The sequence below is a fragment of the Oncorhynchus gorbuscha genome, linkage group LG06 (genome assembly GCF_021184085.1).
Source record: "Oncorhynchus gorbuscha isolate QuinsamMale2020 ecotype Even-year linkage group LG06, OgorEven_v1.0, whole genome shotgun sequence".
In the NCBI taxonomy this organism is placed as follows: Eukaryota; Metazoa; Chordata; class Actinopteri; order Salmoniformes; family Salmonidae; genus Oncorhynchus; species Oncorhynchus gorbuscha.
The window spans coordinates 8739945-8765144 of record NC_060178.1 but is presented as its reverse complement, the minus strand read 5'-3'; the positions used below and the strand labels follow the sequence as shown (position 1 = coordinate 8765144).

General features: G+C 47.0%; 1 protein-coding gene across 1 annotated transcript; it reads right to left on the bottom strand.

Annotated features, from left to right (window-relative positions):
- Positions 1 to 488: 488 nt before the first annotated feature.
- Positions 489 to 25071, bottom strand: LOC124037381 (amyloid-beta A4 precursor protein-binding family A member 1-like). Its single transcript, XM_046352084.1, has 13 exons — positions 24900 to 25071; positions 22386 to 23990; positions 20640 to 21046; positions 19315 to 20608; positions 18636 to 18771; positions 17442 to 17587; positions 16756 to 16842; positions 15265 to 15450; positions 11825 to 12004; positions 9153 to 9365; positions 3812 to 3931; positions 3519 to 3659; positions 489 to 1849 (listed from the first exon to the last, which is right to left on the bottom strand). Exons 2-13 carry the CDS (start codon positions 23952 to 23954, stop codon positions 1778 to 1780), a joined length of 4551 nt encoding a protein of 1516 aa, XP_046208040.1. The 5' UTR covers positions 23955 to 23990; positions 24900 to 25071; the 3' UTR covers positions 489 to 1777.
- Positions 25072 to 25200: the final 129 nt, after the last annotated feature.

Sequence of the window (25200 nt, the reverse complement as noted above, 5' to 3'; positions counted from 1 at the left end):
AAAGAATACATGTCGCAGTATTATCTTTGGCTTTCAGCATTGCCATAATGTTATATTGAAACCTTTGTTACATCCAAGGCAGTATAGAGAGAAAAGGACAGCTTCCAGACACTGGTTTGTAATTCCAAAGGGTACCCTATTCCCTACATAGTGCACTACTTTTGATTAGAGCCCTATGGGCCTCGCATGGTCAAAACTAGTGCACTATCTAGGGGAATACCCACCGGACAACAAAAAAAACGTGTTGAATCGATCGTTTCCACGACACTTCAACCCCCCCCCCCCCCCCCAAAAAAAAAAAAGTAAGATAAATCCAATGACATGGTGAAATGTTGTTGTTGTTGATTTCACATTATTTGACAAACTCAACCAAATGTAAATCAACACTAGACATTGGAACTGATATCTGTTCCCAGTGGAAAGGGTGTGATTTGGGACACACTACATAACATTGTTTTCTGTTGCTCAATACCCCCCCCTAGCCTGGTCCCCAGATCGGTCTGTGTTGTTGTCTTACCAACTCCTAAGGTAGTAGTTATGCATTTGCACGGCAGGCTCCAATGACAGACCAGGCAACAATAGCCCTGCTATTGAAGAATAGCCTTGTCCTATGCTGTTTAGGTATGCAGCTTAAATACCCCTGCTATTGAAGAATAGCCTTGTCCTATGCTGTTTAGGTATGTAGCTTAAATACCCCTGCTATTAAAGAATAGCCTTGTCCTATGCTGTTTAGGTATACACGGGACATAGCTTAAATACCCCTGCTATTGAAGAATAGCCTTGTCCTATTCTGTTTAGGTATACACGGGACATAGCTTAAATACCCCTGCTATTGAAGAATAGCCTTGTCCTATTCTGTTTAGGTATACACGGGACATAGCTTAAATATCCCTGCTATTGAAGAATAGCCTTGTCCTATTCTGTTTAGGTATACACGGGACATAGCTTAAATATCCCTGCTATTGAAGAATAGCCTTGTCCTATTCTGTTTAGGTATACACGGGACATAGCTTAAATACCCCTGCTATTGAAGAATAGCCTTGTCCTATTCTGTTTAGGTATACACGGGACATAGCTTAAATATCCCTGCTATTGAAGAATAACGACAGACCAACCCCTTCCCTACAATAAGTTCAGTTACCGTATCAACACATTTATGTCACTACATTGTTTAATCTTGCATGTTATTAAATTGGAAATAAATTGTGGCGCGTTTGCAATCTAGTCATAAGAACATAATAATTTACCTTGCATTTACAGTTATTTTAACAGTATTCACACGTATTCACACACACACACACACTGTACACATCAAACCATTATGACAGTGTAGCTGTTCAATTATAGCCTGGTACCAGTCTGTTTAGCTAACATTGTACTACGCGTCATCGCCAAACAATGTGTTATCCAGGCTACTCCAACTAAGCCTGAAGTTGAATTTTTGTTGTTGTTGTTGTTGTTGAAATGAATGAAATAAAATGATATATAAAAAATGTATGTTGCTAATGTACCACCACCCTGTCACCAGTGGAGGCTGGTGTCACTATAAACCGGAGGACAGGCTCATTGGAATGGCTGGAATACCAGCCTCCTCTGCCTGTCACCCATCCTGTCTGTCCACCATCTTTCTCCTAGACATGCAGAAGCAGTGAGAGAGTACGAGTACCAAATGCCACCCTATTCCTCACATAGTGAACCTACAGCCATATGGGCCATGGTTAGAAGTAGTGCACTACACAGGGAAAAGGGTGCCATTGAGGGAGCAGGCATGGAGAGACTAGATGTAAACAGGAGTCTCCTGTCCTGTTAACAGTCTGAACATCACTGCAGGCATGGTCTTCATGTTGATCTGACAGAGAGGAGGAGGAAGAGGAGAAAGAGGTGAGTGAGGAGAAGGAGAGTGAGGAAGAGGAGAAGGAGGAGGAGAGTGAGGAAGAGGAGGAGGAGAATGAGGAGGAGTAGGAAGAAGTGAAGGAAGGAGGTGGAGGAGAGTATGGAAGAGGAGGAAGAGAGTGAGGAAGAGAGCAGGAGAGTGAGGAGGAGGCAGAAGAGGAGAAAGAGGTGAGTGAGGAAGAGAAGGAAGAGGAGGAGAGGAGTGAGGAAGAGGAGAAGGAGAATGAGGAGGAAGAAGTGGAGTAGAAGGAGGAGAGTGAGCAGTAGGAGGAGAGTGAGGAGGAGGAGGAGGAGGAAGAGGAGGAGAAGGAGGAGGAGAATGAGGAGGCGGAGGCGGAGGAGGAAGAAAAGGATGAAGAGTGAGGAAGAGGAGAGGAGGAGGAGAATGAGGAAGAGGAGGCGGTATGGGAGAGTAGGGAGGAGGAAGGAGGAAGAGGAGGAGGAGAGTGAGGAGGAGGAAGAAGAGGAGGAGGAGAGTGATGAGGAGGAGAGTGAAGAGGGTGAGGAAGAGGAGAAGGAGGACAGTGAGGAGGAGAGCGAGGAAGCGGAGAAGGAGAATGAGGAGAAGGAGAGTGAGGAAGAGGAGGAGGAGAAAGAGGAGAGTGAGGAGGAGGAGCAGGAGGAGAAGGAGGAGAGGAGGGAGGAAGAGGAGAAGGAAGAGAGTGAGGACGAGAGCGAGGAAGCGGAGAAGGAGAATGAGGAGAAGGAGAGTGAGGAAGAGGAGGAGGAGAAAGAGGAGAGTGAGGAGGAGGAGCAGGAGGAGAAGGAGGAGAGGAGGGAGGAAGAGGAGAAGGAAGAGAGTGAGGAGGAGGAGAGTGAGGAGAAGGAGGAGGAGAAAGAGGAGAGTGAGGAGGAGGAGCAGGAGGAGAAGGAGGAGGATGAGTAAGAGGAGGAGCAGGAGGAGAGTGAGGAGGATGAGAAGAGTGAGGAGGATGAGTAAGAGGAGGAGCAGGAGGAGAGTGAGGAGGATGAGAAGAGTGAGGAGGATGAGTAAGAGAGGAGGAGGAGTAGGAGCAGGAGGAGAGTGAGGAGGATGAGGAGAGTGAGGAGGATGAGTAAGAGGAGGAGAAGGATCAGGAGGAGAGGGATGAGGAGAGTGAGGAGGAGGAAGAGAAGGAGGAGGAGAGTGAGTAGGAGAGTGAGGATGAGGAGAGTGAGGAGGAGAATGAGGAGGAGAATGAGGAGGAGAGTGAAGAGGAGAGTGAAGAGGAGGAGGAGCGTGAGGAGGAAAGTGAGGAGGAGAGTGAGGAGGTGGAGCAAGGGGGGAGTGAGGAGGAGAAGAGTGAGGAGAGTGAGGAGGAGGAGGAGAAGGAGAGTGAGGAGGAGAAGGAGAGTGAGGAGGAGGAGGAGGAGAGGAGGAGGAGGAGGAGGAGGAGGAGGAGGAGGAGGAGGAGGAGGAGGAGGAGGAGGAGGAGGAGGAGGAGGAGGAGGAGAGTGAGGAGAAGGACAGTGAGGAGAGTGAGGAGAGAATCGGACAGATCAGTGCTCATCATGAAGACACTCACTTGTATTTTTATAAATGCTTCTGATTAGTCTGTTTCGTCCAAAGAGGGTTCTGATTGGCTATTCATTGAACGTGTATAACGTTGGCAATTAGCTAACAGTCATAGGATCCTGATGCTCACCTCTCCCACTGATACAGACAGGGTCTGGACTATCTTCTCATGCGGCATGGCAACCACACTCTGCCCATTGATCTCAATGATCCTGTGGCCAACTCGCACCCCTCCTCGCTCTGCGATACCGCCGCGCATCAGACTGCAGATCTGAGGAGAGGGAAAGAAAAGCTCAACTCTCTGAATCCAAATGGCTGTTATCAGGATCATTATAAGAGAGATGATGATTAGAGTACAAAGACGTCATACATGCTTATGACAAGTCTTATAATGCATTATAACGATATCATAATCCTACTCACAATGCCGTTCTGAACACTGAAGCCCAGCTGGAACTTGAGGTCGGGTCTCTTGATGAGGACAGTGGTGACAGGAGGACAACTCACGATGCTCAGCTTCACCTGAACCTGGCTCTTCAGACCCTGGCAGGACGACCGGAACACGATAAATAGCAATGTCCATTTTAGAGTGTCTCAATACTCTAGAATGGCTTCCTAGAATGGCCATGTCTCAATCTCAATACTCTAGAATGGCCGTATCTCAAACTCAATACTCTAGAATGGCCGTATCTCAAACTCAATACTTTAGAATGGCCGTATCTCAAACTCAATACTCTAGAATGGCTTCCTAGAATGGCCATGTCTCAATCTCAATACTCTAGAATGGCCGTATCTCAAACTCAATACTCTAGAATGGCCGTATCTCAAACTCAATACTCTAGAATGGCTTCCTAGAATGGCCATGTCTCAATCTCAATACTCTAGAATGGCCGTATCTCAAACTCAATACTCTAGAATGGCCGTATCTCAAACTCAATACTTTAGAATGGCCATGTCTCAATCTCAATACTCTAGAATGGCCATATCTCTATAATATAATATAATAATAATAATAATAATATATGCCATTTAGCAGACGCTTTTATCCAAAGCGACTTACAGTCATGTGTGCATACATTCTACGTATGGGTGGTCCCAGGGATCGAACCCACTAGCCTGGCGTTACAAGCGCCATGCTCTACCAACTGAGCTACAGAAGGACCATAATCTTAATACTCTGGAATTGTCACTCCTTAGTCATTGTATTTTGTGTTTTCGTTATATTATTTGGTCAGGCCAGGGTGTGACATGGGTTTTTGTTATATTGAATTTTCGTATTGGGGTTTGTAGTATTTGGGATCGTGGCTGATTAGGGGTGTTGTATAGGCTTGGCTACCTGAGGCGGTTCTCAATCTGAGTCAGGTGATTCTCGTTGTCTCTGATTGGGAACCGTATTTAGGTAGCCTGGTTTCGCTGTGTATTTTGTGGGTGATTGTTCCTGTCTCTGTGTAGTTTCACCAGATAGGCTGTATAGGTTTCACGTTCCGTTTGTTGTTTTTGTATTGAGTTATTTCATGTATCGTCTCGTTTTCATTCATTAAAGATCATGAGTAACAAACACGCTGCATTTCGGTCCGACTCTCTTTCGACAAACGAAGAACGCCGTTACAAGAATGGCCGTATCTCAAACTCAATACTGTAGAATGGCTGTGTTTATCTCAATACTCTAGAATGGCTTCCTAGAATGGCCATGTCTCAATCTCAATACTCTAGAATGGCCGTATCTCAATCTTAATACTCTAGAACGTCCGTATCTCAAACTCAATACTGTAGAATGGCTGTGTTTATCTCAATACTCTAAAATGTCTTCCTAGAATGGCTGTGTGGATCTCAATCTCAATACTCTAAAACAGTGGTTCTCAAACTTGTTATAGTCCCATACCCCTTCAAACATTCAACCTCCAGCTGTACCCCCTCTAGCACCAGGGTCAGCTCACTCTCAAATGTTTGTTTTTTTGCCATCATTGTAAGCCTGCCACACACACACTATACGATACATTTATTAAACATAAGAATGAGTGTGAGTTGTCACAACCCGGCTCGTGGGAAGTGACAAAGAGCTCTTATAGGACCAGGGCACAAATAATAATATAATAATAATCAATCATTTTGCTATTTATTTAACCATCTTATATATAAAACCTTATTTGTTCATTAAAAATTGTGAATAACTCACCACAGGTTATTGAGAAGGGTGTGCTTGAAAGGATTCACTTAACTCTGCAATTTTGGGTTGTATTGGAGAGAGTCTCCATCTTAAATGTTCGACGTCACCGGTATTCTAGCCTCCACCGATCTACATTTCTTTTTCCATTTGTTTTGTCTGTATTGTACACACCTGGTTCCCATTACGTTTGATTGTACACACCTGGTTCCCATTACGTTTGAATTATTTCCCTATTTAATCCTCTGGAGCCATCATGGTTTTGTGCGTGTTTATTGTTGTCAGTTGTCTCGTTTATGTGATTCTGGATTTTCGTCCTCCTTGTTGGAAGATTATTTTTGAGTAAAAGTTACTATTATTACTCATCTCTGTGTCCTGCGCCTGACTCCACCTTACCCACATCACCTAGACTATGGCAGTTTCTACATGTCTGCGCAAGAGTGAAGGTTTCATTGAGTTGTGAGATAATACTTTTGCACATATAACACACTGTGGCTGAGGAAAGGCAATATAAGTGAACCCCAAATCAATGTAGTTCTACCAGTAGAGCTGGTATTTGTCTTTTTTGAACCATTTATCCATTTTCGAACAAATGGAATGAGCAGCAGCTTCGTTTGACTCCATACGGACCCTTAGTGGAATTCCCGCTAGAGAGTAGTAGACGGTTAATGTGATTGGATGTTAATTATTTGACTCGGCTACCTGTATTTGACATTGTGTTGTTATTTCGCTGAACAATAGATGGTTTCATTTTATTTTTGGCAGTGAAACAAGGCTACTCAGGCGAGAAAAACAAACTCACCCAAATGTATAGCCCCGTTGGAAAATGAAACTGTTTGAAAATGTGAAGAATTATTATTATTTAAAAAAAAATGTGAATCACGTTTTTATTTGGTGTACCCTCAATACTCTAGAATGGCCATGTCTCAACCTCAATACTCTAGAATGGCCCTGTCTCAACCTCAATACTCTAGAATGGCCATGTCTCAACCTCAATACTCTAGAATGGCCATGTCTCAACCTCAATACTCTAGAATGGCCCTGTCTCAACCTCAATACTCTAGAATGGCCCTGTCTCAACCTCAATACTCTAGAATGGCCATGTCTCAACCTCAATACTCTAGAATGGCCCTGTCTCAACCTCAATACTCTAGAATGGCCCTGTCTCAACCTCAATACTCTAGAATGCCGATGTCAATCTCAATACTCTAGAATGCCGATGTCAATCTCAATACTCTAGAATGGCCATGTCTCAACCTCAATACTCTAGAATGGCCCTGTCTCAACCTCAATACTCTAGAATGGCCATGTCTCAACCTCAATACTCTAGAATGGCCCTGTCTCAACCTCAATACTCTAGAATGCCGATGTCAATCTCAATACTCTAGAATGGCCATGTCTCAACCTCAATACTCTAGAATGGCCCTGTCTCAACCTCAATACTCTAGAATGGCCATGTCTCAACCTCAATACTCTAGAATGGCCCTGTCTCAACCTCAATACTCTAGAATGGCCATGTCTCAACCTCAATACTCTAGAATGGCCCTGTCTCATCCTCAATACTCTAGAATGCCGATGTCAATCTCAATACTCTAGAATGCCGATGTCAATCTCAATACTCTAGAATGCCGATGTCAATCTCAATACTCTAGAATGCCGATGTCAATCTCAATACTCTAGAATGCCGATGTCAATCTCAATACTCTAGAATGGCCCTGTCTCAATCTCAATAATCTAGAATGGCCCTGTCTCAATCTCAATAATCTAGAATGGCCCTGTCTCAATCTCAATAATCTAGAATGGCCCTGTCTCAATCTCAATACTCTAGAATTTCTTCCTAGAATGGCTGTGTCGATCCAAATCTCAATACCAATGGCTTCCACATCTCCTTTTCTTTAATGACTGATAAGAGACAAATAAAGGAAGTGGTTTGAACTTTTGAGTAAAAAAAAACTAAAACAGGCTCAATGAGCAGTAACATAATATAAATGCTGTCTGAGTTGACTGTATGCTCCAGATATAGGCTGCAGTCCAAACACATATCCCCTCAGCCCTCACATTTAGTGGAAACTTCTGATGATGTATCATGACGTCTGATGAGTATACACTTTCAGGGCAACGGGTGAGGGAGGAAGGAATGATTTTTAAATGGACCGCCCTTGGCCGGAAACGTCACTCGTTCATCCTGCGACGATTGTGTTTTCAGCCCCCGGAAGCTTGTGGGTACTTTACATGCATGAGTGCATGTCTACTTCGCTCTGGATAAGAGCGTCTGCTAAATGACTTAATGTAAATGTAAATGTACTTATATTAAATATATAATTATTAATATATGCCTACTGCTAGTAAATTAATTAGCTAATTAACGTTAGCCTGCTTAGCTGGAACTTCTGAATAAGGAACATTTCTACAATTTCCGGAAGATAACCAAACAAAAACATATTTACGAGACGTGTTTGTGCCGTCATGTGCGTTAGTAGCATCATTTCTAACTTATTTGCATTCGTTTTTACTTGCACTTGTACGTTGACTGCTCCCTTGATGTTGTTTTTAAGTTTTCGCTGACTTTTCTTTGCGGATGTACAATCGTCGCGAATTGAATTATTGGGAATTTTAAGGCCCCTGGAGTGAACATAATTGTACACTCGCAATGTACGACTAAAAACGAGAGCTTACGTTGTAAACTTCCTAATCATTTTGGACCGTCCATCCAAAGATGGCGTCGGGAAATCCCTCCAAGGGCATAAGGCGAGAGGGTAAGTGGACGAGGGTGTGTCTTTTAAATGTTTAGACCGTAACCCTTGACGATGCTCTGGCAGGTGGCTAGTGGTAAGCCCCACCAGGCTGGTGTTATTGATGGACTTGATCTGGTCTGCAACACTAAGCTAGTATTACCACACACAATGCTAACTAGCATTGTCAGGCATGACTGCCTGACAGAGTGTCCGCCCTGAGATTGGAAGGTTGTCCAGTCATACAAAAGGCTGGAACCAGATGTGTTATGGGCCGTTCTGGCTCCGACAAGGTTTACTTATTTTGTGTTGTTAATGGTACCTTGATTGTACCCTGGCAGGTAGCTAGTGGTAGCCCTACCAGACTAGTGTTGTTGATGGTACCTTGATTGTACCCTGGCAGGTAGCTAGTGGTAGCCCTACCAGACTAGTGTTGTTGATGGTACCTTGATTGTACCCTGGCAGGTAGCTAGTGGTAGCCCTACCAGACTAGTGTTGTTGATGGTACCTTGATTGTACCCTGGCAGGTAGCTAGTGGTAGCCCTACCAGGCTGGTGTTGTTGATGGACATGTCTGACTAGTGACTTTTGTACGGTACCTTGATGATACCCTGGCAGGTAGCTAGTGGTAGCCCTACCAGGCTGGTGTTGTTGATGGACATGTCTGACTAGTGACTGGTGTACGGTACCTTGATGATACCCTGGCAGGTAGCTAGTGGTAGCCCTACCAGGCTGGTGTTGTTGATGGACATGTCTGACTAGTGACTGGTGTACGGTACCTTGATGATACCCTGGCAGGTAGCTAGTGGTAGCCCTACCAGACTAGTGTTGTTGATGGACATGTCTGACTAGTGACTGGTGTACGGTACCTTGATGATACCCTGGCAGGTAGCTAGTGGTAGCCCTACCAGGCTGGTGTTGTTGATGGACATGATCTGGTCTCCCACGTTGAGCTTCCCAGAGCGGGCAGCTGGGCCGCTGTTCAACATGTTAGCTAGGATCACCGTAGGCAGGATGGAGCCCCAGCCAGACTCCACTATCACCACACCTAGGCTCTCACCCTTCTGCTTCTCCAACTCCAGCTATGGAGGAGGGGGAGGGAGAGAGAGAGAGGGGGGCGAGAGGGGGAGTGAGGGGGAGAGAGAGAGCGAGAGACAGACTGAGTGAGAGGGGGAGGCGAGAGAGAGAGAGAGAGAGAGGGGGTAAGAGTTAGAGAGGGGGAAGGAGAGAGAGAGAGGGGGAGAGAGAGAGGGGGAGGGGGGAGAGAGAGAGAGAGAGAGAGGGGGAGGAGAGAGAGAGAGAGGGAGAGGGGGAGAGAGAGAGGGGAGGGGGAGAGAGAGAGAGAGAGAGGGGGGAGGAGAGAGAGAGAGAGGGAGAGTCCGAGAGAGAGAGAGGGAGGAGAGGGGAGAGGAGAGAGAGAGAGAGAGAGAGAGAGAGAGAGAGAGAGAGAGAGAGAGAGAGAGAGGGAGGGGAGATAGAGAGAGGGGATATAGAGAGGGGGAGAGAGAAAGAGAGGGAGAGAGAGAGGGGAGGGAGAGGGGAGGGGAGAGAGGGGGGAGAGAGAGAGAGAGAGGGCGAGAGAGAGAGAGGGGAGAGAGAGAGAGGGGAGGGGAAAGAGAGAGGGGGAGGAGAGAGAGGGGGGAGAGAGAAGGGGAGGGGAGAGAGAGAGGGTGAGGGGGAGAGAGAGACAGAGAGAGGGGGAGGGGAGAGAAAGGGGGAGGCAGAGGGGGGGGGAGAGAGAGACAGAGAGAGGGGGAGAGAGAGAGAGGCAGAGGGGGAGAGAGAGACAGAGAGGGGGAGAGAGAGAGAGGCAGAGGGGAGAGAGAGACAGAGAGAGGGGGGAGAGAGAGGCAGAGGGGAGGGGGAGAGAGAGACAGAGAGAGGGGAGGGGAGAGAGAGAGGGGAGGGGAGAGAGGGGGGGGGGAAGGGGAGGGGAGAGAGAGTTCAGACTCTACTATCACCACCCCCAGGTTCTCACCCATCTGATTTAAGTTATTAGTGTACAGTGACTTCGGAAAGTATTCAGAACCCTTGACTTTTCCCACAATTTGTTACATTACAGCCTTATTCTAAAATGGATTAAATAAAAATAAATCCTCAGCAATCTACACACAATACCTGATAATGACAAAGTGAAAACAGGTTTTTAGAAATGTTTGCAAATTTATAAAAAATAAAAACAGAAATACCTTATTTACATAAGTATTCAGACCCTATGTTACGAGAATCGAAATTGAGCTCAGGTGCATCCTGTTTCCATTGATCATCCTTCTACAACTTGATAAGAGTCCACCTGTGGTAAATTCAATTGATTGGACGTGATTTGGAAAGATACACACCTGTCGATATAAGGTCCCACAAAGTACAGAGAGATCCTTGATGAAAACCTGCTCCAGAACGCTCAAGACCTCAGACTTGGGTGATTGTTCACCTTCCAACAGGACAACGATCCTAAGCACACAACCAAGACAATGCAGAAGTGGCATCGGGACAAGTCTCTGAATGTCCTTGAGTATCCCAGCCAGAGCCCGGACTTGAACCTGATCAATAATCTCTGGAGAGACCTGAAAATAGCTGTGCAGCATCGCTCCCCATCCAGCCTGACAGAGCTTGAGAGGATCTGCTGAGAAGAATGGGAGAAACTCCCCAAATACAGGTGTGCCAAGCTTGTAGCGTCATACCCAAGAAGACTTGAGGCTGTAATCACTGCTAAAGGTGCTTCAACAAAGTACTGAGTAAAGGGTCTGAATATTTATGTAAATGTGATATCAGTTTTTGTAATTTTTTTTATAAATTAGCAAACATTATTAAAACCAGTTTTTGTTTTGTCATTATGGGGTATTGTCTGTAGATTGACGAGAAAAAACAAACAATTTAATACATTTTAGAATAAGAATGATGCCAACCATAGAGGTGGGAAGGGCTGCCTTAACCGACATCCAGGTCTTCGGCGCCCAGGGACCAATGGGTTAACTGCCTTACTCAAGGAGGGAACGACAGATTTTACCTTGTCAGCTCATATATTCGATCCAGCAACCTTCCGGCTACTGGCCCAATGCTCTAACCACTAGGTTGCTTACTTAACCACTAGGTTGCTTACTTAACCACTAGGTTGCTTACTTAACCACTAGGTTGCTTACTTAACCACTAGGTTGCTTACTTAACCACTAGGTTGCTTACTTAACCACTAGGTTGCTTACTTGTACTCTTCAAAGTTATCTCTTTTAATTTACTGGAAGGAAGGAAGGAAGGAAGGAAGGAAGGAAGGAAGGAAGGAAGGAAGGAAGGAAGGAAGGAAGGAAGGGGGCAATACATCCTGAAGTGTCATGCATCACGGTCAACAATCAAAGCTCTGCTCACCACAGTAGGCCGTCACACCTATTTACACTTCAGTAAACACACACACACACACACACACACACACACACACACACACACACACACACACACACACACACACACACACACACACACACACACACACACACACACACACACACACACACACACACACACACACACACACACACACACACTTCACCTCTTTACAGTTGTCAGAGTTTGAGAAATGGACCAGGTCGTCATTGTACATTTCCTGGGAATTGATGATGTCACTGTATTGCTTCTGACTCAGGTCCTTAGGATTGATCCCATTGGCTCGGAGGAACTCCCTGTAGGCAACGCTGAATGCCTGTCCGATGGACTGGGCAATGAGCTGGGCCTGCGGAGGGGGAAGGGGGCATAGGGTGGTAGGCCGGAGGGGGATGGGGATATAGGGAGGGGGCAAGGGAGGGGGCCAGAGGGGGAAGGGGATATAGAGAGGGGGCAAAGGGTGGGGGCAAAGGGAGGTAGACCGGAGGGAGAAGGGGATATAGGGAGGGGGCAAAGAGGGGGTAAAGGGAGTTAGGCCAGGGGGAGGGATATAGGGAGGGGAAATAGGGAGGGCGTGAAGAGAGGGGGCAAAGGGAGGGAGAATAGGGAGTTAGGCCAGAGGGGGAGGGGATATAGGGAGGGGAAATAGGGAGGGGGTGAAGAGAGGGGCAAAGGGAGGGAGCATGGGGAGTTAGGCCAGAGGGGGAGGGGATATAGGGAGGGGAAATAGGGAGGGGTGAAGAGAGGGGGCAAAGGGAGGGAGCATAGGGAGTTAGGCCAGAGGGGGAGGGGATATAGGGAGGGGAAATAGGGAGGGGGTGAAGAGAGGGGGCAAAGGGAGGGAGCATGGGGAGTTAGGCCAGAGGGGGAGGGAATATAGGGAGGGGAAATAGGGAGGGGTGAAGAGAGGGCAAAGGGAGGGAGCATAGGGAGTTAGGCCAGGGGGAGGGGATATAGGGAGGGGAAATAGGGGGAGGGGTGAAGAGAGGGGGCAAAGGGAGGGAGCATAGGGAGTTAGGCCAGAGGGGGAGGGGATATAGGGAGGGAAATAGGGAGGGGGTGAAGAGAGGGGGCAAAGGGAGGGAGCATGGGGAGTTAGGCCAGAGGGGAGGGGATATAGGGAGGGGGAAATAGGGAGGGGGTGAAGAGAGGGGGCAAAGGGAGGGAGCATAGGGAGTTAGGCCAGAGGGGGAAGGGGATATTAGGGAGGGGATATAGGGAGGGATGCCGGTTGGTAGGGGATAAAGGGAGGGATGCCGGTTGGTAGGGGATAAAGGGAGGGATGCCGGTTGGTAGGGGATAAAGGGAGGGATGCCGGTTGGTAGGGGATATAGAGAGGGATGCCGGTTGGTAGGGGATATAGAGAGGGATGCCGGTTGGTAGGGGATAAAGGGAGGGATGCCGGTTGGTAGGGGATAAAGGGAGGGATGCCGGTTGGTAGGGGATATAGAGAGGGATAAAGGGAGTGATGCCGGTTGGTAGGGGATATAGAGAGGGATGCCGGTTGGTAGGGGATAAAGAGAGGGATGCCGGTTGGTAGGGGATATAGAGAGGGATAAAGGGAGGGATGCCGGTTGGTAGGGGATAAAGAGAGGGATGCCGGTTGGTAGGGGATATAGAGAGGGATAAAGGGAGGGATGCCGGTTGGTAGGGGATAAAGGGAGGGATAAAGGGAGGTAGGCCGGTTGGTAGGGGATAACTACTCAATGGAAACTACAAGCTATTCAAGTTGACCACAATACAGAGGTGGGAGAGAGCACACAGTTAGGGACCAACTGAAATGATGAATGAAGCTATGACACATGTTATAGGAAGCTAAAACACATGTTATAGGGAGACATAGCACATGTTATAGGAAGCTATAACACATGTTATAGGGAGACATAGCACATGTTATAGGGAGACATAGCACATGTTATAGGAAGCTATAACACATGTTATAGGGAGACATAGCACATGTTATAGGAAAGCCAACAGAGTTAAACAAGGTACAAGCCATATACATTTTCAAAGCTTTAAAATGATGTTCAGTAATATTGTACTGTGACAGTATATAGGCCATTCTATCTCAAGGCCATCCGACTGTTAAGCAGCCATCACTAACGTAGAGAGGCTGCTGTCACCATACACACTCAAATCTCTGGCCATTTAAATAAACTGACTTAATAGAGGCATCACTAGTCACTTTAAATAACGCCACTTTATATAATGTTTACATATCCTACATTACTCATCTCATATGTAAATATTGTATTCTACACCATCTACTGCATCTTGCCTATGTCGCACGGCCATCGCTCATCCATATATTTAAAATGTACATATTCTCATTCACCCCTTTACATTTGTGTGTATTAGGTCGTTGTTGTGAATTTGTTCGATTACTTGTTAGATTTTAACTGCATAGTCAGAACTAGAAGCACAAGCATTTGCTACACTCGCATTAACATCCGGTAACCATGTGTATGTGACCATTAACATCTGATAACCATGTGTATGTGACCAATAACATCTGCTAACCATGTGTATGTGACCAATAACATCTGTTAACCATGTGTATGTGACCAATAACATCTGCTAACCATGTGTATGTGACCAATAACATCTGATAACCATGTGTATGTGACCAATAACATCTGATAACCATGTGTATGTGACCATTAACATCTACTAACCATGTCTTTTTTACATTAATATTTGATTTGACCTTCGCAAACACTGTGCCAGAGAATCTCAAATAACAAAATAAAACAGAACAGAACAGAATAGAAAAGAATAAAACAGCCCCAATAGATCAATAACATTCAACAGTACTCAAAGTTCAAGAGTGGGAGAATAGAACAGAACAGAATAAAACAGAACAGAACAGAATAGAAAAGAATAAAACAGAACAGAACAGAATAAAACAGAATAAACAGAACAGAATAAAACAGAATAAGAATAGAACAGAACAGACTGAAACAGAATAAAACAGAATAAAACAGAATAGAATATAACAGAATAGAACATAATAGAATAGAACAGAATAGAACAGAACAGAATGAAACAGAACAGAACAGAACAGAATGAAACAGAACAGAACAGAATAGAACAGAATTGAACAGAATGAAACAGAATAAAACAGAACAGAATAAGAATAGAACATAATAGAATAGAACAGAATAGAACAGAACAGAACAGAATAGAACAGAATGAAACAGAACAGAATAGAATAGAATAAGAATAGAACAGAACAGACTGAAACAGAATAAAACAGAATAAAACAGAATAGAATAGAATAAGAATAGAACATAATAGAATAGAACAGAATAGAACAGAACAGAATAGAACAGAATGAAACAGAACAGAATAGAATAGAATAAGAATAGAACAGAACAGACTGAAACAGAATAAAACAGAATAGAATAGAATAAGAATAGAACAGAATAGAACAGAATAGAACAGAATGAAACAGAACAGAATAGAATAGAATAAAACAGAACATAATAAGAATATAACAGAATAGAATAGAACAGAACAGAATATAACAGAACAGAATAGAACAGAACAGAATAGAACAGAATGAAACAGAACAGAACCGTATTTTAAGGCTGCCAGCCCAGTACTCACGTCTTCTGACTCAAACACATAGCAGATCATTCTGTAGTGTCTCTGTCCCTCTGAGGAGGAGAGATCAGCTTCACTACAGTCCTGTGAGGATGTTCCTGCCATACGGGTACGAGCCATCAGAACCACGATGCTCCCGATGTCTGCGATGTAGGATATGGAACGCAACGCACTGTCCATCAGCGTCTCCTGGGGGGGTAAATAATATATATAGCTGCTGTGGTAATAACTGTCCATCAGCATCTCCTGGGGGGTAAATAATATATATAGCTGCTGTGGTAATAACTGTCCATCAGCATCTCCTGGGGGGTAAATAATATATATGGCTGCTGTGGTAATAACTGTCCATCAGCATCTCCTGGGGGGTAAATAATATATATAGCTGCTGTGGTAATAACTGTCCATCAGCATCTCCTGGGGGGGGTAAATAATATATATAGCTGCTGTGGTAATAACTGTCCATCAGCATCTCCTGGGGGGGGGTAAATAATATATATAGCTGCTGTGGTAATAACTGTCCATCAGCATCTCCTGGGGGGGGTAAATAATATATATAGCTGCTGTGGTAATAACTGTCCATCAGCATCTCCTGGGGGTAAATAATATATATAGCTGCTGTGGTAATAACTGTCCATCAGCGTCTCCTGGGGGTAAATAATATATACAGCTGCTGTGGTAATAACTGTCCATCAGCATCTCCGGGGGGGGGTGTCAATAATATATATAGCTGCTGTGGTAATAACTGTCCATCAGCATCTCCGGGGGGGATCAATAATATATATAGCTGCTGTGGTAATAACTGTCCATCAGCATCTCCTGGGGGGGTAAATAATATATATAGCTGCTGTGGTAATAACTGTCCATCAGCATCTCCTGGGGGGGTAAATAATATATATAGCTGCTGTGGTAATAACTTGGTACTGTGTGGAGTAAACGGTCCTCAACAACATGTCCACAGGATGCCCCTAAAGCTAGAAGAGCAAGACATAGGACTTTTACGATAGTAGATCAGTTTGCAATAAGGAGAATAAGAATTGAAACTGAAATTTCAGTCAACTTCCTTGAATTGAAACCACAACCTGCCGGCAGATGCAAAGCTAACACAGAGGTGAGTGTTTTCCCTAGACACATAGCTCAATACTGTAGTTACACACCCTAGACACATAGCTCAATACTGTAGTTACACACCCTAGACACATAGCTCAATACTGTAGTTACACACCCTAGACACATAGCTCAATACTGTAGTTACACACCCTAGACACATAGCTCAATACTGTAGTTACACACCCTAGACACATAGCTCAATACTGTAGTTACACACCCTAGACACATAGCTCAATACTGTAGTTACACACCCTAGACACATAGCTCAATACTGTAGTTACACACCCTAGACACATAGCTCAATACTGTAGTTACACACCCTAGACACATAGCTCAATACTGTAGTTACACACCCTAGACACATAGCTCAATACTGTAGTTACACACCTGCGTGTCAGCATTCAGCACTTTGACTGCTTTGGTGGAGATGAAGAGGTCAACTTCTGTCACCATCTGAGAGTCTTCATCTTGGCTCTGTGGGCAGCAGATCGTCATAGATAAGGGATCGTCAACTAGATTCAGCCGCGGGATGATTTTTCTCTTGAGCGGATGTTCGGGGGGCCGGAACACAATTGCAAATCATTTGTAGACTGCAAATCGACCGCAAGAATCCCAAACAGATATAATATTTTGACTAAAACATAATCATTTCAAACCTTGCTTACTAGTATTGTATACGATCACGTGTCACTCTATTATACGTGGGAATACTTGGGAACAGATTAAATAAAAATCACTTGGATCTAATTTCCTGCCTTTAACATTTTTTTTTTAATGTCCAACGATGAATATATATATATTTTTTAAATCATAATAATAATTTAAGAAAACTCTGTGGGGGGGGCACATTTAATCACCACCAGTTGGGAAATCCTGTCATAAATGGTAGACACACAAAACATGGTGAAAAGGAATGAGAGCGCTCCACCATGTGGCTGAAAAAGTGTACTCCAACTGTGAGGTTTTTCAAAGGCAAAAATCCTTATTGTGGTTAGGAATGCATGAATGCATATTCAGTTCAGTTGACATTCATTGTTCGATCAGAATATTAGGCAGGCAAAAAAATAGAATACCTTAACCTGGCTGACAGCCTCCTGCGCCTGGGCCATGCGTGTTCCTTTAGATGGGTTCTTGTCAGACAGCAGCTGTGTGGAACCCAGGTAGTTAGCAGCAAAGATGATCCCATCGATCAGGTCCTCCGGCTCACACGGACCTGGGACTGGGCATGGGATTCAAAGTCAGAGTCAGGTTCAGAGTCAGATTCACATTCAGAGTCAGACTCACATTCAGAGTCAGATTCACATTCAGAGTCAGACTCACATTCAGTCAGATTCAGAGTCAGACTCACACATTCAGAGTCAGATTCACATTCAGAGTCAGACTCACATTCAGTCAGATTCAGAGTCAGACTCACATTCATTGTCAGACTCATATTCACAGTCAGACTCACATTCAGAGTCAGACTCACATTCAGTCAGATTCAGAGTCAGACTCACATTCAGAGTCAGAATCAGATTCAGCTTAACATTCAGAGTCAGATTCACATTCATTGTCAGATTCATATTCACAGTCAGATTCACATTCAGTCAGGCATATTCATTGTCAGATTCAGATTCCAGTCAGATTCATTCAGAGTCTAATTCAGATTAACAATCACATTCAGATTCACATTCAGTCAGATTCAGAGTCAGATTTACATTCAAAGTCAGATTCAGAGTCAGATTCACATTCACAGTCAGATTCAGAGTCACATTCACATTCAGAGTCAGATTTACATTCAAAGTCAGAGTCAGATTCACATTCACAGTCAGATTCAGAGTCACATTCACATTCAGAGTCAGATTTACATTCAAAGTCAGAGTCAGATTCACATTTAGAGTCAGACTCACATTCAGAGTCAGATTCACATTCAGAGTCAGACTCACATTCAGAGTCAGATTCAGATTCAGAGTCAGATTCAGATTCAGATTTACATTCAGAGTCAGATTCACATTCAAGTCAGATTCACATTCAGAGTCAGATTCACATTCAGAGTCAGATTCACATTTCAGAGTCAGAGTCAGACTCACATTCACATTCAGTCAGATTCAGATTAACATTCAGTGTCAGATTCAAATTAACATTCAGATTCAGAAGGTCGTTATTGTCCCATTGCTGGGCAATATGGTTGCATCAGTACAGCAACGTCAAGGTACACACCAGAAACCAATCACATGTCCGTTACTCAGGTATGGAATCAATGAACTATACAGAGAAATTACATTTACCATCCACGAAGCTGGGGAACGAGGCGTTGTTCTGTGTTGGTTCAGGCTGAGGTGTGTTGTTGCTGTCCTTCTGTAGGGCACGGGGCTCTGGGCACTGGGGCCTGCCAGGCTGCTGCTCTGGGACATTGTGAGGCATCTGGAACAGACAGAGGGGACATCTTACTAACAACTGGAATAGACAGAGAGGAGATCTTACTAACAACTGGAATAGACAGAGGGGAGATCTTACTAACAACTGGAATAGACAGAGGGGAGATCTTACTAACATCTGGAATAGACAGAGGGGAAATCTTACTAACATCTGGAATAGACCGAGGGGAAATCTTACTAACATATAGAATAGACAGAGGGGAGATCTTACTAACAACTGGAATAGACAGAGGGGAGATCTTACTAACAACTGGAATAGACAGAGGGGAGATCTTACTAACATCTGGAATAGACAGAGGGGAGATCTTAATAACAACTGGAATAGACAGAGGGGAGATCTTACTAACAACTGGAATAGACAGAGGGGAGATCTTACTAACAACTGGAACAAACATAAACATGACCAGACTGCAGATGAGACTTAACCATGTAGGTCAAATCTGGTGCAATGTTTGTTGTACATGGTCCCTGTCAAGTAAACTAATAACATAAAACAAACCCTGTTGAGTTGGCAGCATCAGGCGGTTACCTGTGTCTGTGTCCTTGTCTGTCTCTCCTCTGGGGACTCCCTCTGTGGCTCTGTGCTCTGATGTGAAGCTGGTGATACATTGACAGCCCGTGGATGGCTCTCCAGGCTAGGAGTGGAGTTAGAAGTAGGCCTTGGGCTGGTGGTGTTCTCTCTGCAATGCTGCTGGGTCTGTCTGCCCTGGCTCTCGGTCTGAAAAGAGTGGGCCTGGATGTGGGCCTGGTGGCTCTCCAGGCTAGGAGTGGAGTTAGAAGTAGGCCTTGGGCTGGTGGTGTTCTCTCTGCAATGCTGCTGGGTCTGTCTGCCCTGGCTCTCGGTCTGAAAAGAGTGGGCCTGGTGGCTCTCCTGGAGGGGAGGGGAGTCAGAGGGGGGCCTGGGACTGGTGGTGCTCTCTCTGCAATGCTGCTGGGTCTGTCTGCCCTGGCTCTCGGTCTGAAAAGAGTGGGCCTGGATGTGGGCCTGGTGGCTCTCCTGGAGGGGAGGGGAGTCAGAGGGGGGCCTGGGACTGGTGGTGCTCTCTCTGCGATGCTGCGGTGTCTGTCGGGTGTGGGGAGTGTGGTCCTGTATTTGGGTCTTGTAGCTGGGAGGGGAGGCAGAAGTGGGCCGGGACCTGGGGAGACTCTCTCTGTAGTGCTGCTGGGACTGAAACTGGTCATTTTGGGCTTTACTGGGTGGGGAGTCAGAGTCGGGCCTGGGGCTGGTAAGGCTCTCTCTACGGTGTTGCATGGTCTGCCAGGCCTCTTGCTGCTGAGGATGGTTCTGGGCCTGGGTCTGGTGGGCGGGAGGGGGGTCAGAAGTGATGGGACTCCCTCTCCGATCCTGAATTTGCCAGGCTTGGGTCTGGGCCTCTGACTGCTGGGTCTGGGCCTGGCTCTCCTGGCTGTGTGTAGGCTCAGTGGTGAGACTCTCTCTGCGATGCTGAGTCTGCTGGGTCTGGGCCTGGCTCTCCTGGCTGTGTGTAGGCTCAGTGGTGAGACTCTCTCTGCGATGCTGAGTCTGCTGGGTCTGGGCCTGGCTCTCCTGGCTGTGTGTAGGCTCAGTGGTGAGACTCTCTCTGCGATGCTGAGTCTGCTGGGTCTGGGCCTGGCTCTCCTGGCTGTGTGTAGGCTCAGTGGTGAGACTCTCTGCGATGCTGAGTCTGCTGGGTCTGGGCCTGGCTCTCCTGGCTGTGTGTAGGCTCAGTGGTGAGACTCTCTCTGCGATGCTGAGTCTGCTGGATCTGGGCCTGGCTCTCCTGGCTGTGTGTAGGCTCAGTGGTGAGACTCTCTCTGCGATGCTGAGTCTGCTGGATCTGGGTCTGGTGAGTGGGAGGGCAGTCAAAGGTGGGCCTGGTGGAACCTTCTCTGTGGTGCTGCAGTGTCTGGGCCTGTGTCGGATGGGTGGGTGCTTGTCTCTTGTGGTTTTGGGCCTGTGTCGGCAGGACCTGTCGGGCCTGGGTCTGTGTCGGATGGGCCTGTTTTGGGCAGATCTGGGGAGGCTGGGTGTGTGTCTGCTGGGCCTGGCTGTGCTGCGTTTGGGCCGGGGTTTGAGGAGGGTGAGGGTGTGGTGTGATGAAGTCAGATCTAGCTATAGAACTGATGGCACCGTCTCTGCAGTCCTGTGTCTTAGACTGCTGGCTCTGTCGGGCGTCGCTCTGAGCCTCTAGGTGGTGGTTCTGTGCTGGGTGGGCTTTTGTCGGTCCAGTATGGCACTCTGTCAGGTAGGTGTGGGTCTGGTAGGCCTGTTTTGGGCGGGTCTGGGTGTGGGATTGTGTCTGGTGAGGTTGTGGGGTGCTGGAACTGGGCCCGGATCTAGGCCTGGGCCTTGGCCTTGGTGGTCTGGGCCTGATAGCAGCCTCTCTGCAGTCCTGTGTCTCTGAGCTGCTGCTACTGCTCATACATACCTTAATCTCAGATACTATCTGTCCGGTGTCTTCCTCCCTGTCAGTCTCCCTCCCGACCCTTCCTCCTTCCCTCCCACTCCTTCCTCCTCCCCTCTCGCTCCTCCCACCTCGTCCTCCTCCCCTCCCCTGCCTCTTCACCTCCTTATGGGCCCTTTGAGGGGCATCACAAATCCAATCCCTTCCCCCTCCACTTCCCCTATAGGGGGCCCTTTGTGGGGACTCTGAGACACACACTGAGATCGTTCTGTCCTCAGGGGTGTCACAGTTTCTCAAAGAGTAGACCTTACCATCTTCCCTGTCATCCCTCTCTCCCTTTCTCATTCTCTCTCCCTCTCTCACCCCCTCCCTCTCTCCCTCTCTCCCCCTTACCCTCTCCCCCTCCTTTTCTCCTGCTCTCATCATCCTCCCCCCTCCCTCTCTCCTGCTCTCATCCTCTCCTCCTCCCTCTCTCCCTCCCTCACCCTCTCCCTCTCTCTCATCCTCTCCCCCTCTCCCTCTCTCATCCTCTCCCCCTCCCTCTCTCCCTCTTTCACCCTATCCCTCTCTGTCATCCTCTCCCCTCATCCTCTCTCCCACCCTCACCCCATCCCTCTCTCCCTCTCTCATCCTCTCCCCCTCCCTCTCTCCCTCTCATCCCTCTCCCCTTCCCTCTCTCCCTCTCTCATCCTCTCCCACTCTCCATCTCTCATCCTCTCTCTCATCCTCTCCCCTCCCTCATCCTCTCTCCCTCCCTCATCCTCTCCCCAGCCCTCTCTCTCATCCTCTCCCCCTCCCTCTCTCCCTCTCTCATCCTCTCCCCCACCCTCTCTCTCATCCTCGCCCCCACCCTCTCCCTCTCTATCATCCTCTCCCCCTTCCTCTCTCCCTCTCTCATCCTCTCCCCATCATTCTCCTGGTGGCTGGTTGTGATTTTATTTTCCTGCTCTCTGTCCTCTGTCTCTTCAGACTCCTCCTCTGTGTACGTGGTCACATCCCGCTCTTCCTCTGTTTCACCAGTTTCATCTGGGAAATTATCCTCCTCCTGCCCCTCCACCTCTTCCTCCTGCCCCACCACCTCCTGCCTCTCCATCTCCTCCTGCCCCTGCACCTCCTCCTCCTGGCCCTGCACCTCCTCCTCCTGCCCCTCCACCTCCTCCTCCTGCCCCTGCACCTCCTCCTCCTGCCCCTCCACCTCCCCCTCCTGCCCCTCCACCTCCTCTTTTTCTTCCTTGTCTCCAGCCTTGGGTGTCTGATGTGGATTGTCATTGAACTGATGGTAATTCTCAGAAGAGCTACAGGGTTTTCTATCTTTATCCTGCATCTCCTCAGACTCAGGGCCGTACAGTGGCCTTGTGGGTTTGTATTGTACAGTGGTGCTGTTGTCCCACTCCAGGCTGTCCCCCTCCAGGCTGTCCCCCTCCACACTACCCTCCACATAGGTACCATCCTCACCTTCTACATAGGTGGCATCCTTGGGGCAATAGGGTCCATCCTCACATTCTTCTACGTAGGTTCCGTCTTGGTGTTCCACGTAGGTTCCGTCTTGGTGTTTCATGTAGGTTCCGTCTTGGTGTTTCATGTAGGTTCCGTCTTGGTGTTCCACGTAGGTTCCGTCTTGGTGTTTCATGTAGGTTCCGTCTTGGTGTTCCACGTAGGTTCCGTCTTGGTGTTTCATGTAGGTTCCGTCTTGGTGTTTCACGTAGGTTCCGTCTTGGTGTTCCACGTAGGTTCCGTCTTGGTGTTTCATGTAGGTTCCGTCTTGGTGTTTCATGTAGGTTCCGTCTTGGTGTTCCACATAGATACCATCCTGCGGCTCAGGGTAGTACCTCACCTCCATACCCTGGTCTTCCACCTGCAGCACCTGATCAATGTCTTGCTCCACACCTTCCACATCTGAACCCACATTGTCGTACTCTGAGCAGCTGTCCTCCTCCTCCTCCAAGCTGTCAGGGTTGGTGGAGTCACCGGGCAGGTCCAGAGAGATCTTGGAGGAGACACTAGCTCTAGCAGGGACAGGAAGAGGTGAACTGGAGGGACTAATCAGACACGGCTGGTAAGGACTGGCACTGGTAAGGACAGGTGATGGTTTAACAGCCCTGGACTGTCTCTCCTGACTGGATGGGGAGTCAGAGGTGGGCCTGGTGCTGGGGCTCGTTGGACTCTCTCTGAGATGCTGCTGGGTATATCGGGGCTGGGCCTGGGCGTCTGACTGCCGAGAGTAGTTCTGGGCCTGGGTGTCTGACTGCCGAGGGTAGTTCTGGACCTGGGCGTCTGACTGCCGAGGGTATTTCTGGGCCTGGGTCATTTTGCTGTAGGCCTGGGTTGGGCGGGCCTGGGTTGGGCTAGCAGGGACAAGTGATTCAGGCCCAGGGGTCCTCTCATCATTTTTATTGTCCAGCTCCTCATTGCCAGTGCTCTGCGAGTGTTGAGGAGGGCCTTCACTCTTCAGACTCCGAATTCCATCATGTAGTCTTTCAGTTGTGCCTTTGCTGCTCAGACCCCAGGGTTCTTCATCAGTAGGCTCGCCTGTGGATAGGGGGTCAGGGCAGGATGGCGGGTCCTTACTCCTCAAACTCTGTGGTCTTTCTTTCTGAGGTCCTTCATCATGAGGACCTTCATTAGACTCCTCTGTGGATCCTGTGGGACCAGGGATGGGCGGAGGGCTGGGGGCCAATATTCTCCTAATAGTTCCTGGCTTCTTATCTATGGATCCTCCTGGGCATGATGAAGGGCTGGGTCCCAGGATTCTGGTGATCTTCCCTGGTTTCTTCCCATGAGCCATGGCTCAGGCTGGCCTATCCCAACACTATCCTCAGTCCTAGAATAACACAGCAATGAACCCGTGGTCAAATTATAATTGGAATTGCATATCGGGTTTACAAGCCAAACCTATGTCTAGGATATAGTTTACTGGTTCTATTTACACAGCTAGACCAAATAAGGGTGTACGGGAACGCATGCAATCCCCAAGTGAGCGAAATCAAATGGTTTATTCTTCTAAAACTGCGTCACTACACATCTGTGTTTAATAATACCCGCCAAACATACACATCTAAATGTCGAAATGTCCCTGTCCGTGGTGTTGAACTGTACGGATGACTGATGCTATTTGTAGTAGGACTTTTTGTTGATCATTATGACGTTGCAAATGCTGTTGCTAGTGTGGATTTTGTACAATCTCACGCGAGATTATTCAATTTGCACACTGCAGATAATCAGATGATAAACGATCACGCCAAACTTTTGCCGCAACTGCAGGGGTAATGTTGTTAGAAAACTGTTCCTCGAGCACAGGACAGGGAAACGCACGCATTCGTTCTATCTCCAACCTATTTCTTCAATCGGATCCAGGTTTTCACTGCCCTCAGCATATTATCCTTGTCTTTCGTAAAACGCAGGGATGGTTTTCTCATCCATTCTCTGAAAATCCCGATTCGTCACATTGATCTATAGCCATGTAAATCGCAGACAGGCAACCCGTTAAGTTCTTATAAGCACAATTAACATCGACCTTGATTTGAATGATTTCTCATTGAGACTGCATCACGCTGGTGTAGTGGTAATAGGCTAAATAGGCTGGTGGTGTGTGCCATGATTCCTCTGTGCCATTAGGACCACATCTTTATAATAGGGATATCAGATATAGAGTTGCAAACTGAATATGCTTACTGATCTCTTTCTGTTTAAGCTTCCCAATCAAAACAATATAGGCTGATGTCCGACTTACCAGCATCGACTGATGATAGGCTCTTAGCTCCTTTGAAATGATTGCCTATGTCCCGATCAGAGATTTCCCTTAGAAACCCCAGAATATGGTGAATTTGGAAGCCAGGGGCAAGTAGCCCTGGAACATGTGTAAGGAATATCCCGTGCAGGCTCTATTCTCTCCTCAGTACGTGCGGGCAGCACCCCGATGAAATGGTCTGGTCCATCTGATCTCAATAAAATGATCCTTCATGCCACATGAGATTAAACAAACATCCTTGACAGAGTCCAAGTGAGTGGCCTTTAGCAAAAAAACCCACATA

Excerpts from the sequence above, each read along its gene's own strand:
- LOC124037381 (XM_046352084.1), bottom strand. The coding sequence starts at position 23,954 with ATGGCTCATGGGAAGAAACCAGGGAAGATCACCAGAATCCTGGGACCC. Across the intron at positions 17,588-18,635 it reads GTTCCCCAGCTTCGTGGATG|TCCCAGGTCCGTGTGAGCCG; the intron begins GTAAATGTAATT and ends TCCCATGCCCAG. Across the intron at positions 16,843-17,441 it reads AGGCTGTCAGCCAGGTTAAG|AGCCAAGATGAAGACTCTCA; the intron begins GTATTCTATTTT and ends TGCTGCCCACAG.